This window comes from Pithys albifrons, chromosome 1 (genome assembly GCF_047495875.1).
Source record: "Pithys albifrons albifrons isolate INPA30051 chromosome 1, PitAlb_v1, whole genome shotgun sequence".
Lineage (NCBI taxonomy): Eukaryota > Metazoa > Chordata > Aves > Passeriformes > Thamnophilidae > Pithys > Pithys albifrons.
In genome coordinates this window covers 24,460,171-24,479,004 of record NC_092458.1, presented here as the reverse complement: position 1 = coordinate 24,479,004, position 18,834 = coordinate 24,460,171, and the positions used below count along the sequence as shown (strand labels likewise).

The following is an 18,834-nucleotide window of genomic DNA, read 5'->3' as shown; positions in this document are numbered from 1 at the left end:
ATCTCCAATTCAAGGGAGGGGTGGGGTGTAAAAATTAACAGAGCTTAAGAACACATCAAGAATGTCTCAAAGCTTCAGTTAAACTAAGCAAAGGCCATGACAGGATAGAGTATCTGAATATTATTAAATACTTGGCAGGGGGGCAGGTGAGAAGAGGGGAAGGTGCACAGGGAATAAAACAATTCAGTTATATTTAGAAAGTTAGTGACAAATCCAGGTTGCATGTACATATGAGGAAGATGAGGATTAGATTGGGTATTTCTTCACAAGGGGTGAAGGGTTGTCAAGTATTGGAACAGGCTGCTCAGGGAAGTGGTGGAGTCACCATCCCTGGAGGTATTTAAAATACACCTAGATGTAGCAGCTGTAGTTGTTGGGTCAACAGTCAGACTTGATGATCTTTTCCAATCTAAATGGTTCTATGAGTCCATGTTTCTATAAAAGATGGTTCCTTTCTTTGAAGCACTTGAACACAACCGTTTAAAGAAATGCTCCGAAAGGATAACTCATCACAGCTCAAACAGAAAGCAAACATCTATGCTACAACAATCAGCACACAGAATATCTCATGATGATACAGAGCTTCATTTCAGATGTGCCAATGTGGGAGCTGAGCACTGGCTGTGAGTTGAACTCCAGGTTCCAGGTACGTGGAATGAGAATGAGATGCATTGTGTGCTGACTTAGTGCCCTTACATCGATCAACTGCATGCAAAAATCCATAGGATGCAGTTATTAGAACAATAAAAACTGAATATTGCTGAAGTCAGCAGGTTCAGCACCAGAAACCCTCAGAAAATAGATGGGGTTTGTCCTGGCTTTGTAATTTAATGGAGCCTCCTTGTGGAAAGCCACTGATTTGGTCTACACAGCAGTATTAACTCATGAGGAAAACAGGCTTTCAGGAACGCTGATTAAATCAGCACACTGGAAAACACTTCTCCTAAGTCAAAAACTTTGGTTAATACAATTTCCTCCCTTTGCAGGTGAAGTCTCCTGCTATTTGGATAAACAGCACCGCTCTGTGGCCACAAACAGCATTCCGGCCGTCACAGAAGGGCCCACTGGCCTTGAGATTTCCTGGTGTTTCCTGACATGTGGAAAAAAGTCTCAGCTGTAGTCGTAGCATTTTGCTTTAATCAGTTGTGCATTGGGAAAATTAACACTCCTTTCCCCACGTCCAGACGATACAGCTGCCATTGCTCCACAGGAATGTGCTGAAAGGCCCAAACCAAGAGGATCTGGAAAGTTCTTGTTCAGTGGGAAAGTCCAAAAACTGAGGAACAGTTAAGCTTTCACTTCCCTTCAAGCTTGGTATCACGACATGCCCAGTGCAATCAAACTATCTATTCTTGTATTTATTTTAATATTTTTTTCACCAAACCATCTAAAATGAACACTTTTCTTTCTCTCCTCTTCTACATGCTTTTAGTAGCTCCTTTTCTGTATTTACTCACTTAACAAAATTATTTCTCCAATACTGAATCGTTTTTACATGTGATATTCTGTATGTTCAAGACACTCAATTCCTCCAATTAACACAGAACATTTTTACAACTCTGTTCTACACCTCTATTTGAGGAATTTTATGAAGTTACTTCCTATTTTTGTTGAAATCCCCAAACACACACATTGGCTCTCCCTCACTATCTTTCTGTCCACTTCATCCATGTGAAACCTTTTGCTGAGCTTTTCTCCAGGGTTCAGCATCCTCTCTCCTCAGAGTATTTCAGTTCTTACTGTTTGTGCTGTCCCACTAACCCATTTCCATCCCAAAGCCCTGCTGCAGCGCTGCTGTGTTCCAGGTTGGACTGGGAGCCTTGTGGAAGGTTCCCTCATAGTTTAGGGGTCAGTGACCTCAGGGAAGCCACACCTGCCCTGCTGGGCCCCCTGCTGCCAGCTGAGAGGTGGATGGGTTGGCATAGCAGGTGCTGTGTAACACACACACACACACACACACACACACACACACACACACAAACACACACACACACAAACACACACCCCACCCCAGCACTGCCAGGGACCTGCTGGAATGCCCCATTCCACTCCAGGAACACCAGGAAAGAGAGGACAGGATGCTACCACCTGTGAAGAGGAGATCGATGAGTTTGTTCCTTACACATGAGAGGAGTCACCACAGGACAGAAAGGGACTGGAGCTCCCCAGGAACAGGATCTGCACAGCCTGGCATGGAAATACACTGGGGATCTGTCTGATGCTGCATGAGGGCAGCACTCCGAGGACCTGACAGGATGTAACACTTACTCAACTGTCTGTGTCCTCCTTTTTATTCTACGTTATTAAAATGGAAATGTTTTACACTATGTGGTGTTGTGACTTTCTTACTGAGACCCAAGAGAGACCCATGCAGGACCTAAGTCACCACAGGCCACCTACATACCAAGATTCAGTAATGAATATTGATTAATCATAGAATCAACTGGGTTGGAAAAGACCTCCGAAATCATCAAGTCCAACCCTTGGTCCAACTCCAGTCCATTTACCAGATCATGGCACTCAGTGCCACGGCCAATCTCAGTTTAAAAACCTCCAGGGATGGGGAATCCACCACCTCTCTGGGCAGGCCAATCCAACGCCTGATTACTCTCTCTGCAAAGAATTTATTTATTTTTAAAAGGTTAAATGTTTTAAAGCAAAACCCACCCTACATCTAAGTGCCTTCAAATCTTCCGCCCTTCCAGGTGCCATTTTTCTAATGGATTTTAGCCCAGACTGGAGGCTCAGCTCCAGTGCCTGCACCTGCAGACACGGCAGTGGCACTCAAGCACTGACACAGGGATGACCCTGAACTGCCCCGGCACACCCAGCGCATGGTTGTTCTCAATCCCTGCAAGGACAGACTATGGGCTGCCACCAAATGCTTCATCAGCCTGGAGGAGTAAGGGGTGGGACAACAACAGCAATTGACTCATCTGTCTCTTGAAACTACCACGAGGTCAAAAGTTTTCTTTCCTTGGAAAAGCTGCCCACATATTTAGCAACAAGACTGGTGAAGGGACTGGAGCACAGGTCCTGTGGGGAGAGGCTGATGGAGCTGGGGGTGTTTAGCCTGGAGAAGAGGAGGCTCAGGGGTGACCTCATCACTGTCTAGAACTACCTGAAGGGAAGTTCTAGCCAGGTGGGGGCTGGTCTCTTCTCCCAGGCACTCAGCAATAGGACAAGGGGGCACGGGCTCAAGCTATGCCAGGGGAAATTTAAGTTGGAGATCAGAAAAAAATTCTTTCCAGAGAGAGTAATTGGGCATTGGAATGGGCTGCCCAGAGAGGTGGTGGATTCCCCATCCCTGGAGGTTTTTAAGACGAGATTGGACGTGGCACTGAGTGCCATGATCTGGTAAAGAGACTGGAGTTGGACCAAGGGTTGGACTTGATGATCTCGGGGGTCTTTTCCAACCCAGTTGATTCTATGATTCTATGATTCACCAGTTTTGTTCTCTGTATTCAAATAACTATCAATCTTGATTTATAATATGAAAACAAAAATAATATTACTATCTACATCCAAAGTCTGACAATAGACAGAAAAGTATCAATAAAATAAAATAAAAAATAAAACCTCCCCAAAAAACCCCAGCTACAGTTTATAGACAAGCCATCAACTTCTTAGTTAATTTCTTCCACCATAGAGACACACTCATAAGTTAACTCAGGTATTCCCCACACAAAACATCATAACCCTCATTCTCTGAGGGCTCGAAGGATGAAATCCCCAAAAGAAATAAAAGAAAGGCTTCCCCAGAGAAGGGGAAGTAGAGATGATGTGACACAATGGAAAGCACTGTAATGGCACTACATAAATCATCTCAGAGATAACACTTCTGACAACGACTCTTACAAAAAAAGCAAATTATAAAAAAAAATTGTGCAAATACATGTAGAAATACATTTTACTCTGTCATTTCACAGACAGAAGGTAGAAGCCACTTTCAGGACAGGACATGAGAATAGCCTGGTTTTTCCTATCACAGAGTACAGATGTTTTGATATTTTTAATTTAGATTGGTAAGTCTTGAATCTAGCTGGCTGCCTAATTTTACCAATGAACTGCTTGTTTAATTAAGTAATTCTCAGGACACCTAAAATTTGGTGCCTGCCCAAGCAGGACCCAGAAAATGAGAGTTTCTCCTGCCCCTGGGGAGCCTCACCAGCAGAGCAGAACTGCTCATGAAATGGAAGCACGACTGCAAGAACCCTCTACATGCTGGGAACATTTGGGCCATAGAATTACCAACAAAAGGCTGCTTCTTGCCTTTGCCCCAAACTGTGAAAAACAGGAAGCTACCCCAGGTTAAGTTCCCTCTAGGAAACAGTTTGCAACTGGAAATGCCCCGTGGCACTTGGCTCTCTGCCTTCCTGACAATCCCTCCTGGCAAGATCAACAGTCACTTTCCCATCTCTGCTCAGTGAAATCGCCGCGGAGTTCCCACAGCCTAAACCAGCAACACTTCACTGCCTTACTGGAAAGGGCCAGTGCTGGATGACAATTCATGCACTGAAAAAGCCATCTAGTGCTTTTGGAGCTGTTTTCCAAGGACGACTGGGATTTGGCAGGGGCGAAGAGGTGGGGACAGAAGCAAAGAACAGAAAAAGAAGAGCTCAGCAACTGCTCAGGTGCAACAAGGATGTGGAGGGGAAGAATAGTGCATGCTGGTGATGGACTCCTGAGGATGCAAAGGCAGCTTTGAGGCCCTTGTCCACAAGCTGTGTCAAGGCAGCTGGGTGTGACAAATGCAGCCCTGGTAAGGCTCTGGGTTTGCCTGCAAGGCCAGAGGGACAAAGCCCTGTCTCTTCTTTGTGCTCTAAGGTGGGAGAAAAGTTCAGGCTGAGATGAGTCTCAGTGATAAACTTCCTCATTAGCAACTCCTAATATAAAAAGCCTCAGGAAGCTCAACACCATATGAGGCAACTCTGGGCAAGGGTGGGGGGAAAGGGTCTTTTACAGATTTAGTCCAAGTGGGTCTTGCAAAGCTTTGCTGATGGCAGCAGTGGAGCCAGAATCTGTAAGGTGTAACTCACTGCAGATCCAGCCCCACAGCTGAGGGTGAAAGGTGGATTTTGTGTGCTGAGTTGGCCCATGTTACTGCACAGGAGCCATCTAGAGACACACAGTAAACACAAATATAGCGCATTTTCCTTTTTTTTTTGCTCATGAGGAAGAAGGCAGGACAAACAAGTCTTCCCTCCTCCTTTGGCATGTCTTTCTCTTGCCCTTTGTAACATCTGTTAGTTCTCATTTCCCTGTGCTTTGCAGAGCATCCTAAGACAAGTGTTCTCAACTGCAGAGGTACAAACACCTGGAAATGAGTCACACCAGCCTGACACAAGGGAAAACAAATCCCACATCTCTGCATCAGCTCTTGAGGGCAAAAGTTATAATGAGGTTTGCGGGCAGCTCCTGGCACGGTCGCCATGGGAAAAGACAACTAAAGGGATGCCACTTTCCATGGTGACTTGGGAAATTCCACTGTTCTCTGGAGAAGCCTTTTTTTCATACTGAGGTTCACTTTTTTTGAAGAACTAGAAGTTTTATGAAAGTATTCTAAAAGTGACATTTATTGCTCAGAATGCCTTTAAAGGTGTTAAACTTTCAACCTTCTTCTAAACACCTCACCTTTTAAAATAAAATTAAAAAAAACACTGCAAGATACTTCTGACAACAATTAAAAAATTCTGAAATCCTACCTATAAATATATACACACACATGTATATATATATATATATATATATATACATATACACACACATGAATGCAGATGCATTTTTAACTTGCAGTTTAGGAATTCCTGTCAAGCATCTTCTCCTTCTGCATTTTAAATGAAAGCAGTGTGTTTTTCTGTGTTCTATTGTTTTTCTTTCTGTGTAACTAGAAAAACTACTTCACGGAGCTCTGTCTGTGGTCCTCAGTCCTCTTTCACACAAATAAAATTGCATTTGGCAGTTCTCGAACACCCAGTGCCAACAGAATTACATTTTAATGTTCTATCCTCCACATTTTACAGAAATCAAGAGTGCTCTGAATTACTGTCTGTTATGTTATTGTATAAACTTTATTTAACCTGAAATCAAAATGCCAATCAACAGTGACAACCAATCCCTGCTGAAACACCACCCGACTGCTAAAGCTGCTGGGCGGATGAGGTGGCTGGAGGGGAAGCAACAGCAGAGGAGGAATTCTATTAATGGAAGAGTGAAAAAACAGAGAAAAAAAGCTCAGGAAGGTCTTACAGAAGATTCAAGGAGAAAGTAGCTAAAATGAAGAAAGAAACATACCTCATACTGCTTCTTTATGTAGCTGTTGCTGCTGGATGTGTAGCATGTGGGACAAGCTGGTGCCTGACTTAACTACAGAAAATTGAGAGCAGCTGCACTTTAGCAGGGTTTAGAAGCAGCTACTTCCCAATTTAAACACCTGTGCAAAATGTCTCCCCACACAACTTGGCTTAATATATTCTGCACCAGATAAAAGCATATCAAGTCAAGGAACCTGAGTGTGTTTATTTTCATATACAACAAACACATTAAGAGTAAGACACCATTTGTTATTCTTGTCAGTTCTTTATTGGTTTTCATCCTAAAGACTAGCACATTTACAGCATATGTGGATTGGATGAACTAGAATATATAAAACAGTAGCCATATGTTTATGATATATTAATACTGCCCAAAACCAAATAAATAAAAATATTTCAATGCACAAAGCTTGGCAAATACAGTTGTGTTGGGACAAAACTGTCATATTATACAATAATTTTACACGTATAAATGAAACAAAAGGCAACTGTGCTGTAGGTACTTTCACAGAACATACACAGAACATACTTGGCAACAGTTTTCTTTTTTTACCTTTGTATGTTTTATAATTTAAAAAACGTACTCAAAAAAAGAACATTAGACAGAACTTCATTTTACAGTAATCCTTAGATTCGCCTCTCTTGTGCAACAGAAAAGCTTACTTCACCCTTGTGAAGCATCCTATGTGGATTTCAAGTTTCACAATTTGTCTTTTTTGATGAACTGCTTGAGATCTTGCTGTTGGTGACGCCCTTTAAACGAGTCCCTCGATGTGCATGTGCTGACCACGCCTGTACAGAACAGGTGAGCTGCACAACAGCATGTTACAGATAAGCTCACTGAGACCAGAGCACTTTAAACAAAACAACCAGTACTTGGCATGGCTGTTCCATCACACACATACAAAATTCAGCAACTTTTTCTGGTTACATTGGTATACAAAATAAATAAGGATCACTAAGCTCTAGAGCAGACATAATGATTGCTGGCCACAGTCTAAGAGACTGGCATTGCTAATTGCTACAAGACACTTCTTGTTGTATTCTTCTGAAGCTGAACGTTGGAAGATTTTTAGTGTAACAATAAAAGAGTTAAAATTAAATTGAAATATACAAAATAAAATCATTAACTCATAAAAACTAAGGGATATAAAGAGTATAGTTTGTACAAAAATAACCTTTAATAACAGGCCAGGAACTGAAGGTTGGGCAGAACTAATGGAGTAATATGTCTAAAAAGATCCCATTGAGAAGTTTTTCACCATATACCTGTTTACTCATTAGCCAAAAAGAAAACAAAGTCAAAAATTACTAATTGGCAAACAGGGTTTGCATTTCCAAGGGACTGTTCTACTGCAGGTGATTTGTTCAGACCTGGGGTAGGTACTTCAATACATTGCTTTTTCAGAGACTTCTGTGTTTTGTTATCCTACAGAGTCTGAAATAATGGTAACAGCCTAGTTCTGCAGAACTCTCTGACCTGGCTTTGTGACATGCTGCTCAGTGTTAAACTGCAAAAAAGCAAAATGCAAAAACTGCTGGACCTGTAACCCCCAAACCTACATGGGAGCAGAATGAACATGGCTGATTGATAGAGCAGTGACAGCACAGACAAACATCAGTGAGAGGCAGAAGGAAATTAGGAAACAGCCATATACTTACCTGGCTGTTGCTACTCTCACAAAATAAACGGCCGGATTTTTTCTGTTCTAAAATTTAGATCCTTAGAAACCAAGAAGGAAAGGACACAGTGTGCTGAACAAAGCTAGCTAGAGATTACTTGATCCTGTTAAAATTTGGAGAAGAATGTTTAGCTGCTTTTTAAAATGCTATCTTAGCTTTGAAGGCATTCTTTGGGAGATTATTTCTGAGGAGTTCTGTTGAATATTTTTACCAAATGCTATCAAACTGATCATCTTTGTCATAAGCCAGAAGCCACCTGCGGTTCTCAGGCACAAGCAGTAGCACACGAGCAGTTCCTTTCTATCAACACGGGGCATCACTACCTTCCTCAGAAACACCCTGACATCAGTCACACTTCCCCCTGCCACGATTCTGAACAGGTGAAAAGCAGAGGTAAACAGAAACCACTTTTGGTTATGGAGTAACAGGGATGTGTTGGGCACTTTGACCATTTTTTTGTATTGACATACAAAATTGATATAGCAAAATATATCAAACACTAATTGAAATAATGTAATGCCCCGAGACACTAATGCTTACAATCCAGAAGTGATATAAAAAGCCATGGGTAAAAATGTGTACTTCCTGTACAACACCATGGAATATGACACACATGCCATATGCAACATCAGCAACTTTCTTGTTGCCCTTTCCTTAGAGCAGAGAGGGGCAGGGGGAACTGTTGCTGGTATTAATGATTAAGCATCATTATGTTTCTGGAACATTTTTTAAAATGTGTGCCCAAGGTCTCATCTGTTGAAAACAACAGGGATTTGTTTCATTTGAACAGAACTGTAAGTCAGACCTCATATGTCTGGCCTTTTATATACTGTTAATTTCACATATGAAGGTGGCATCCTATACACTGTAAAACAATTTATTCTCCTGGCTTTTACTGTGCTGAATTTTTTAAACCCGCATTTCGTGCCTTCTACAGTTACTAAACTCTCTAGGATCCAATCCCTTTTTATTTACAACTTCTGAGTTTTACTCTCAGTTTTAAAAAGTTTATGAAAAGCCCAATCTCAAGTCAACTCAGTATAAAAAGATGTTATGTGAAACAGCTGCCTAATGCCCTTCCTAGAATCCTTTCCCATCCAGGAGATACCTAGCTATTTGCATATAGGTAAGTATTAAGTATCACAATATCTGCTCATCTTACATACACTGAAGGCTATTTCAACGGGCAGAGAATCATCACACTATTCTCAAGCTAAGGTGTCGGAATAATTGTTACTATAATTCCAATTCTGTAAGTAACATGCTCAGTATAACCTAGCGAGACGTACAAGAAGGTTATTTTTCTCTTCTGGATGACAAAATCAAGTATTAATCTAGAGTGTATCCACACGTTTTAATGGAACAGCAATTAAAGGACATGGTATGCTTATGTTTCAACTTTTCCATAAGTTCCTTCTGGAGGCCTGTAATACTTTGGGAAAGCCTTCAGTTGCAGGGAATTAAATGCATACTTGCGACATCCAACATTCTTCATTGTATTTTCTCGGCGACAACCCTCACTGGGGAAAAAAAACAAGCACAAAAAATGACAGCAGTAAAAAGGAAAAAAAAAAAAGAAAAGACTTAAACTAAGATGAAATGAACTGGTTATTTTAGAGCATTAAAAAAAAGTTGGTTATATTTAATGAGCGCTTAATTAATTTGCCACCGCAAATATTAAAGATGATTGACTCATCATACAATGCTGGCAAGAAGCACACAGAATGGACACATGCTATGTCTGATCGCTGGGTTTGCATCTCTGGAAAGCAGCAGCACATCTACTGAAAAGGTTCCTTTGTGACGGTTTCATGTATTTCAGGGTACACTGCTGAGGAGTTCACATGCTGCTTCATTGCACAAGGCAGCCCAAGGGATTGCTTAAAAGCAGTTCTGCTAATTTATTAACACATTAAGCTGAAAAAGAGTAACTGCTGATCTCTCTATAAGACCTTTAAAGTAATGTCATTGTTCCCTATATGTCAGTATAATCACTACTTACTTAAAAGATTAGAGCTGATACAAAAATAATGACTTTCCAGTTATCTCTGCATGCATAAATTGACTTGAAAAACCAACAGTCTAAAAAAAACTTAATCATGAAATAGCAGCTTTGCATGGGAGCAAAAAAGACTGTGTGCATTGACAGTCATCACCCCAATGAAACAAAGCTGTGCAGAATTCAATTTTCACCCAGTGTTTTGATGCAACTGCCCCACATTACAAAGTTCTGTGCTACAATAAAAAACTACTCTGGTTATAAGGCTTCTTTACACTTGTAAATCTAATTCAGAGTTCCTTTGATTATATCCAAAAAACAGACATACAAAGAGGAAGCACTATCTTTTAAATATATATTATAAATTAATTTAGGCTTGCAGGAGAATGTCTTTCCCTGATTGAGGACTGAAACCTAAACAATGAATACTAGACCTTCATGGCAAAGTGTACAGTACAGCATCTTATGGTGGAAATGTCCCATTAGTCCTGTCTTGGAGATGGCTGCAGCATCTACCAGGCAAGCTGAGGTCATCTGATTAAAAAGGAGTGTTTGATTCTGGTTCTCTTTGAAAGCTCTCATGCTCTCATTGACCTCACTGTTCTTCTAATTTTGTTCAGTGAAACTGGCTGTAACAGTGTTCTGTATGTAACATCTCTTTAACTTTACAGAATATTGTAACTTTTTTGCTTTAAGAAACAGATTAAGTATTTGTCTCTGGAGCACATTCTGTGCTTGCCTTTTATAGAATGGATCATACATGATAACGCTTTTTCTGGAACTCCCCCAACAGCTGTTGCAGCCAAATAGATTCATCAAAAATTTGCACTAATTATACTTCAGAGCACTAATAAAAGCAGTAATTTTAACTAGCAAATATGGATGCTGGATGAGCTTTTTAACTCCGAAGTGAATCACTCTGTTCACAATTCAATTCCACTGCCTCTGATTACTGCACATGCCCTGCAATGGCACTGAGATGGTGACAACGATGTATTTCACGTACCATGTTTCTTCTGCTGGAGGCAGTAAGAAATACATCTTAAATCTCAATGCCTGAATGAAAGCACAGACCAAGCTCAAAAAGGAAAAAAAACCCAAAACTTGTCCCCACCAAAGTTTAAGGAAAAAAATCTGTTTTGTTTCTAAACAGTCTAGATGAATTTAGGGGTGGTCTTACTGCAGTCCTAGTGATAGTCCTGAGCACTGCCTTCATACTTCAAACAGATTAATAATTTCAGGGAGCTCAGTGGATACACCTGCCACTCTACTACCAGAGGGTGGTTGGACACTGAACAGGCTCCCCTGGGAACTGGTCACAGCACCAAGCCTGACACAGGTCAAGAAGCATTTGGACAATGCCCTCAGGCACATGGTGTGACTCTTGGGGATGGTCCTGTGCAGGACCAGGATTTGGACTTCAGTGATCCTTGTGGGTCCTTTTCAACTCAGGATATTCTGTGATGCTGCTAAAGTTCCTTTCACGTATTACTGGACTCAACTCAGGACACTCATCATGTTGCAAGAACAGGCCACAGCCCAACCAGACAACTGTTCTCTTTGTAAAAAGGTAGACTGGGGCACCCACAGCAAATGAGCCAGTGTTAATTGGAAAGAAGGGATGAGTAGTATGGAGACACAGTGGTACCAGGTATCAGCACAGGACACAGGTGTGTCCAATGCCATCATACCATGATTTTAAATCTCATCAGCAGTAAGGAGGTACCTAAATTCATTACAGTTAAAAATGAATAGGATACATGCTTAAAAAAAATTTATATATATATAAACCCAGATATGTCTTTCTGGTGTTTTGTTTTTGTTAGGTTTTCTTTTCCTTTTAGAAACAAAATTGAAAGAATAGTGAGGAAAAGCATCAGTAGATAGTGTACTGTACAGTCTGATTTCATGAAGACACAAATATAATACACACTTCTTTTGTTAGAGTAATTAAATCCAAATTTAGGATTTAATTTTTATTCTAACTGTGCTTTTTTGGTTTTTTTTCAGCATACCTCTTCCAGCAGCTTTCAAATTCCATTAAAATTAAAAATAAAAGCTATAGCTAGCTATAGTTTTTGAGCAAGTTAATAATAGTAGAAAATACAAATCACAGTACTAGTTCTCCTCAGAAGCCCAATGTCATCTCAGGCACCACGCGAAGTAAATCACTTTATGAATTTATCAAACTACATTAAATGAGGTTAGGTTTTTTTAAATCAGCTATTGCTATTGGCAATTGCCAGACCACTGCATCAACAAAATCTTTCAGTCTAAACAGGCCTCCCCCAGTTTGATGTTATATATAAATGATGATCAAATTTATCTGCAATTACTCTGCATCACTAAACTAGGAAAGCCGCTTTAGTCTCCCCACTTAAATAATGTTAACTTACCATCATTCGTTTATCACTAAGTCACTATCAGCATCATATTTTATTAAAGCTGTCCAACACTTAAAAATGTAACAGTAATATTTAGGCTAGTGTAATTAAAGCCCAATGAAAAACCTCAAACCCACTTACTAAAGGAGGTAACTGACACCTCCCTCTTCTTGTCTGAAATATTAAACACCAATATCTTTAACTTCCAGGTTGATAATGACCCTACTTCAGAATAAGTTCTATAATAGAGCACCTGAAACAGGTAATGGATTATTAGCAGTCTAATGCCAATTACATCCCCTTCCTAACCACCAGTTGTTCCCTTCATGTCTTTAATACATTGCAAAATGCAGATCTACAAATAGAATGAAATAATTCTGCATGCAGCACACTGCAAGTTGTTTTTTCAGTGGGTACACTAGTCTATTAGAACATCCTAAACCATGAGAAAGGAACAAGACTATGGTTCTACAAACTGTTCAGTAATTTGGCTATTATGCTCTGAAATGAAGGTAGAAATTTGTTATATTTTTAAATAAATGTCTTACAATTTCTTATAAACCCCACCCATGTTTTTATTTTTCACTTCATACCTCGTAAAAATGAAAGGCAAGATTAGCATACCCCTTAAATATACAAAAAAAGATACAAATTCTTTTCAGACAGAGTTCCTTTCTCTGGAATACATGAAACAAATAACACAAAACTGTATTTGGTAAGAGATCTTCAGGCCGGCTAAAGTAACGAGGTAACAGGCCAATGTCAGACTATGTTACAAGCACTGAAAGCAGAACAATAATTTAGAGTTTCAATACAATTCTTTTTGATAAAATAATTTGATGTATATTTACAGTTTAGTACAATAGAAACATAAAGTTGTAAGGCATAATAATAATTCTTGGCAGACAATGCTATGACACATTCCTTTGTCCAGCAGGTACCAAGTGGCAATACACATTCAAGCACTTATTTTGTTTTTGTTTTTAACTTTATCTTCACTTGCAACGTAATCTGGCCACCAGGTATGCTATGCTCAGAAACAGCCACACAATCAGTAAATTGGGGCTGAGAGCTAATAAAGGAATAGAGTAGAGAAGGCTGGGATCTAGTCTGAAATCTCGGATGGGCACCAAGCCACTCAAGTTCTTCTGGGTGACTATCTCCCGTGTTCCAATGCTGTGAAAAGGAAGAAGGTTGGGAAGAGGGAAAATAAAACAGAAAGGAAGACGGACATGCAAATGAATGTATAAAAAGAGATGGCAACACAAGGTGGTCAAGAAAATGAAAAAACATGGAAGAACGCACAACAAATCCAGAAGATGGATGTAAAGAGAGTGGGAAAAAGTCTCAAAAATATATATCAGTACAATTGTAGAAATAAGGAGAGGGAAAGAGAATAAAAGAGAAAAATAAGAAAGAAGTACTGTAGTCTAGTGAAAATAAACACATGTAGGTTGAACATAAATGGTTTTCCATGTTCACTCTTTCAGATTACCAAGCAATAGTAACCCATGCTGCTCTGCCATGCTTTGGCATGCTGCAAAGAAGTGGAGCTCTGAAAAGCAAGCTGAACATGAATAACCATTGTAGTATTTGACCCTTTCAAACCTCTTTCCATGTGGGTGGCACTGAATTAGTTTAACCTCTTAACTACCTGTTCAACATGTAAACAAAAAAACCCCAAATCACCCATTTATTTTTCTGCTTTGACACAAATTCAAGGGTGTATCAATATGCTTCTCAAAATGCCTGTTTCTGAAGTGCTCACTGATGTACAAGAAGGCAAGATGCGCTGCAAAGCCCATCTCACTGTGCCCCCACTTCCTACTCTGAGCAGTGGAGGATGCAGTGAGTACCTCTTCAGGTAACTTGAGGCTTTGTAGTGTGCCCTTTCATTCTGGATCGTCTTATATCTTGTGCAGTCTAAGCCTAGTTTGCAAAGCAACAACTAAATGCAACCTGTGAGTGTGACCCTGTTAGAACCCGTGTACTTGCTCCATTGGTAAAAAGCGGTTGCATAGCAAGGTTACATAACCAACAGACAATGTCTTGCAAGAAAACAGATAGACCCTGGAGGTGATAGAAGAGAAAAACAGCATTCAGAAGCTGGTGATACTTCAAGTCAAATGGAATTAGGTGGGCAGGGAACTAAACCAACTGTATTTCTGATCTGGAATAAAAGATCTGGACTGGTGGTTAAAATACATATTTGCTCCTGGTGCCCACACTGGACAAGGGCAGACTGCATCTGTGATGCCTACAAATCCCAATTCTTTTTGTAGTGCTGGGGAGAAGGGGCTGTGTGTGTGATCAGAAGAATCAGTCAGTGGAAAGCTAATGTTGACTAGAAAGAGGTAGATAAAGGCTCAACAAAATAGCCCAGACAAAGAAAAGTGTTTTATAGATATAAAGTAAACCAACGGGAGAGGGAAAGAAGGAAGGCCCAAAATGACAAGATGACAATAAGAAAATCACATGCTGTATCTCCATTAAAACTTGGTATCAAGCTACTTAATTTCTCACAAAGACATACGCACAGACACATACGGTAGGAATGGAGGCAAGAGCTGGAAAGTGCTTTCCTTGTCACTGTTGGCCCATGTAGATGCTTCCACCTGAGGGGTGGAGAGTCACCTTCTGGAAATACCAAATACACCAAATTGTACAGTATCTTAAATTAAAACATTCTTCCGCAGACTACCTCTAGGAGAGGACTAGGGTAAAGAGACAAAGCAAATTCCCTGCTAATTTAGCTTGCATATGGGAATCCTCCCATGGCTACCCCATGCTGGACACTGCTGGTTCCACTCAGATGCAGTGGAAAAGCTGCAGGCACAGCTTGGGGAAAGTGTGCACAAGAAAAGGCAAAACTGCATGGCAGTGAAGATCACGCGGAAAAGATGTGAGAAACAGCCCTGTGAGCATCAAACTGAAGCAGAGTTTCCCCTGCAGCCCTGGAGATGATTTATCCCCACTGCAGCCCATGGAGGGCTCAGTGCAGCAATTGAGTATTTCCTGAAGGAAACTGGAGCCCATGGAGAACCCCCACAGGAGCAGGTTTGCCCTGAAGGACTGCAGCGCATGGGAAGGACCCATGCTGGAGTGGAGGAAGAGTGCAAGGAGGAAGGAGCAGCAGGGAAGAGCTGTTACAGACTGATTGCAATCCCCCATTCCACATCCTCTATGCACTGCTCAGCATGGAAAGGATGTAGAGGAGTTGAGAATGAAGGAGTGAAGTATTTGGGCCTTGGACAAAAGGGGTTGCGGACGGTGAAGTTTTTAATTTTTGTCTTTGTTCCTTAATGTCCCAAATCCACTGGCAATAATTTAATTTTGTCTGAGTCTCTTTTGCCTGTAGCAGTAGCTGACAAGGGATCTCCCTGTCTTTATGAGCTTTTTCACCTATTTTCTCCCCTTCAACACAATCTTATTCTTAAAGAAGGTCAATCAGTGAAGAAATCCAAACAAGCTTTTTATCATGGCTGTCTTATTGCAGTAAGTGGCATATCCAAACATGACTCCCAGGACTTTATTATGTAATTCCTTTTAGTCAGCACCATTGCAGCTAGAAGAGATTATTTCCCTCACCTCTCTTCCAGCTGCTTATCAGAGACAGCTCTTCTCTGTTGGCTCATGTTGCAACTTCCTACTGATTTAATGAAAATGAACTAGGCTACCTGAAACATGTAAAAGATTTTGCTACACAAGATGATTTTGACTGAAATTCCTTAGGGCATATTCACACAAACAGCTCCACTGGCATTTCTGATAGGACAGAAATCTGGTAGGGGGAGTCGTAGGTCTAGTGGGCAGTGTTGGCTGCAGATGGAAGAGGCTACATGATCCATCCGGACTTTAACTCCTGATCTGCCTTTACTGGCCAGGTAATCCATTCCTCTGTAGCTTACATTTCCAGACATATCATCAAAACTTTACTATTTGTAGGCTGTGAGCTCCCCTAAACTTAACTTAGGACTGGAAAGACTGTAACTTATTTACAGAAAAGTGAGTTTATTATAATAGGGTATTTGTTTCTAAGGTGAAAGCCACAAAGTTGTATCTGTGAACTTCTACAAGAAATAGCACTCTATGTGCTCTCCCTGGTGCCCCTGATCACTGACCGTAATTATACCAGATACACAGTTATAACAAGACTAGGAAGTACAAGTGGGAACTAACATCTCTGAAGAATGACATCACACTGAAGAGGATGCTTGCTTAATTTTCTTAAGAATGGTGTAAGCAAAGATGTTTTTCTTCTCTTGGAAGTTACCATTAGAGGAGAGATGAAATATTTTCTTTGAGAGTCTCACAACTTAATAGAACTTCTTCCCTGTCCTTCCAACTGTCCCAGAAACCTCAAAAGTCTTCAAGAATGAACAAAACCTTCCCTTTCCAGTAAAGCTGCACAAATAAAAGAGCCAACTTAAAAGAAAAATACCCAAGTTTTCTTAATGCCCTGGAAGTAATTTGCTACCCTTTCATGTCGTCTAGGCCAGGTCAGCTGTCCAGGCTGAAATGGAATTTGATGGAGTTGGACATATTTGTTCTGTAATCCAATCTGTCTCATTAAACATTGCTAATTCTGTGTCATTGTTCCTGAGCAGAACTGACAAATAACTTCAAAAACTCAACCACATATTGCGAAGAGCACTGAGATGTGAGGAAGAGTGATGGGCTGGAAGAATGGTCAAATCTTGGTTTTCCTTCAGGACAAGTCAGTATTTGTTCTGCACAATCTCTCTTAGTCAAAGACTTAACAGAAGAGAAAGTCATGTTTTTCACCTGCCAGAGCAAGTCCCTGATGTTGACAGAACACTCAAGCCAAAGGTTTTGATTAAATTGGTCCTCTTTCAATCTCCCTGTGTAGGTCAACATAAAGCAATATTTTTCTTGGGTCAATACTTTATCTGATCCTGTTTTATATTAAATAGGTAGTCTGAAGGACCTAAACAGTGTTGTTATTACCCTCTTTCTCCCTCTACCATGTCTAGGACTGCATAAAAAAAAACCAACAGTGACCCAGTAATGAATTTGAAGAAAGTAGCAAGATTCCCAGTATTTTTCCTAGTTGTTTTTATTCTTATTAAATAGAAAACTGTGAAACAAAACTTTTTTTCTTTCAGATGTCTAAGTCAACAAGCTGTATAATTTAAAGATGTTTGAGAGCCACTTTATTCCCGCAGAAAGCCATTTCAAATTTTGTTCCTAACATCAAGATTTAATTAGTCTTTGAGTGCAGTTTTCATGTACTGTCCTAACTCTGTAACAATGCAGCAAAAAGTGCAGCAAAAAAGTGAAAATAAATAAGTACAGTGATATCCAATTAGATGTAGATACAACCCCCCAAATTATTAGTGTAAGAGGCTGCAACTGTTATATTGTATGAGACATTTTTATTCTAGGTAACTGAAGAGTAGGAAAGGGTCAAACAGCAAAAACATACAGAAAGGATAAGAGAATTGAACACTCTAGAGAATTTGGTGAAAAGACACACAGTACAGTACATTTGGTAAGAGTGAATGTTGAAAAACAGGACTGAACAGCATTGTTGAACTACATTGATAAAGACTAAAGCTAGATTTCTTATCCTTTCTTTTGGTATGTGACTTACGGAGTTTTCCAGCAGTGCTTGAAACAAGGCATTGAACAACAGTAAACAGATTCTGGATTTTTCTTTAAGTACAGTATTTAACTCTGCAAACATCTCTGCTGCTTCAGAATACAGAACATCATTATATTGATAGGACAACAGCACACTGACACATTGTGATGACATTTGGTTGTTGTAGTGTGAAACACTCATACATTTCACCCAGTGAGCAGTGTTTCACTGCTAAAGAATACACGTGACAAACCAGTGCAAACTGCAGGTGTCTCTGTTTCAAAGAACAAAAGACAGGTCAACCCTGAGTAACCTGCCTGATCTAGACCTCAGAAATCCAGTGATGTGACAGTTCAGGTAATCTCATCATTAAACAACGTACAAGGAAGCACCAGTTTTCTGTTCTGTTAGCTCAGCATTAACAGAAAACACGTTTTCACACACTTCTTTGAAAACTCCTCCCTCATTTGTTATTGAAAACTCAAGCCCAGCTGATACAAAATTGCTAAGAACCAGCTTTAGGATATGCAATCACATGCACGGGAGGGATGAATTTTAGCAGTCAGTTCTCCAGTTTTCTGACTTTACATTTTTTTCTTTTGATAGAAACAGAGACCATCACTCCTCTGCAGTTTGCATGGTTCCTCACTCAGGAATAAGTGATGCAGTCAAACTCTTACCTCCTCATACACTCCAGAGCCTGGGTGAAGACCTGTGGGGCCATTCCATGTTCATGCTGTAGGATCAAACACTGCTCCAGGGTGACTGACATGGCAGTCCTATCCTTGGCACTTTTACAGCTTGTGAATCGCACACCATTCAGTCTGCGGCATATCTAGAAATGGGATA

At 40.3% G+C, this 18,834-nt stretch overlaps 1 protein-coding gene across 19 annotated transcripts in view; it reads right to left on the bottom strand.

Moving 5' to 3' along the window:
• Positions 1-6,565: 6,565 nt before the first annotated feature.
• The window catches only part of INPP4A (inositol polyphosphate-4-phosphatase type I A), a 135,207-nt gene continuing 122,938 nt past the window's right edge, over positions 6,566-18,834 (bottom strand). For 11 of the 19 annotated variants that reach the window (XM_071582150.1, XM_071582186.1, XM_071582140.1 and 8 more), the window contains 2 exons: positions 18,666-18,820; positions 9,524-13,556 (listed from right to left, as the gene is read on the bottom strand). In XM_071582150.1, the coding sequence (XP_071438251.1) occupies positions 13,376-13,556; positions 18,666-18,820 (336 nt within the window). In that variant the 3' untranslated portion in view covers positions 9,524-13,375. The other 8 variants (XM_071582211.1, XM_071547561.1, XM_071582220.1 and 5 more) reach the window with 1 other exon arrangement.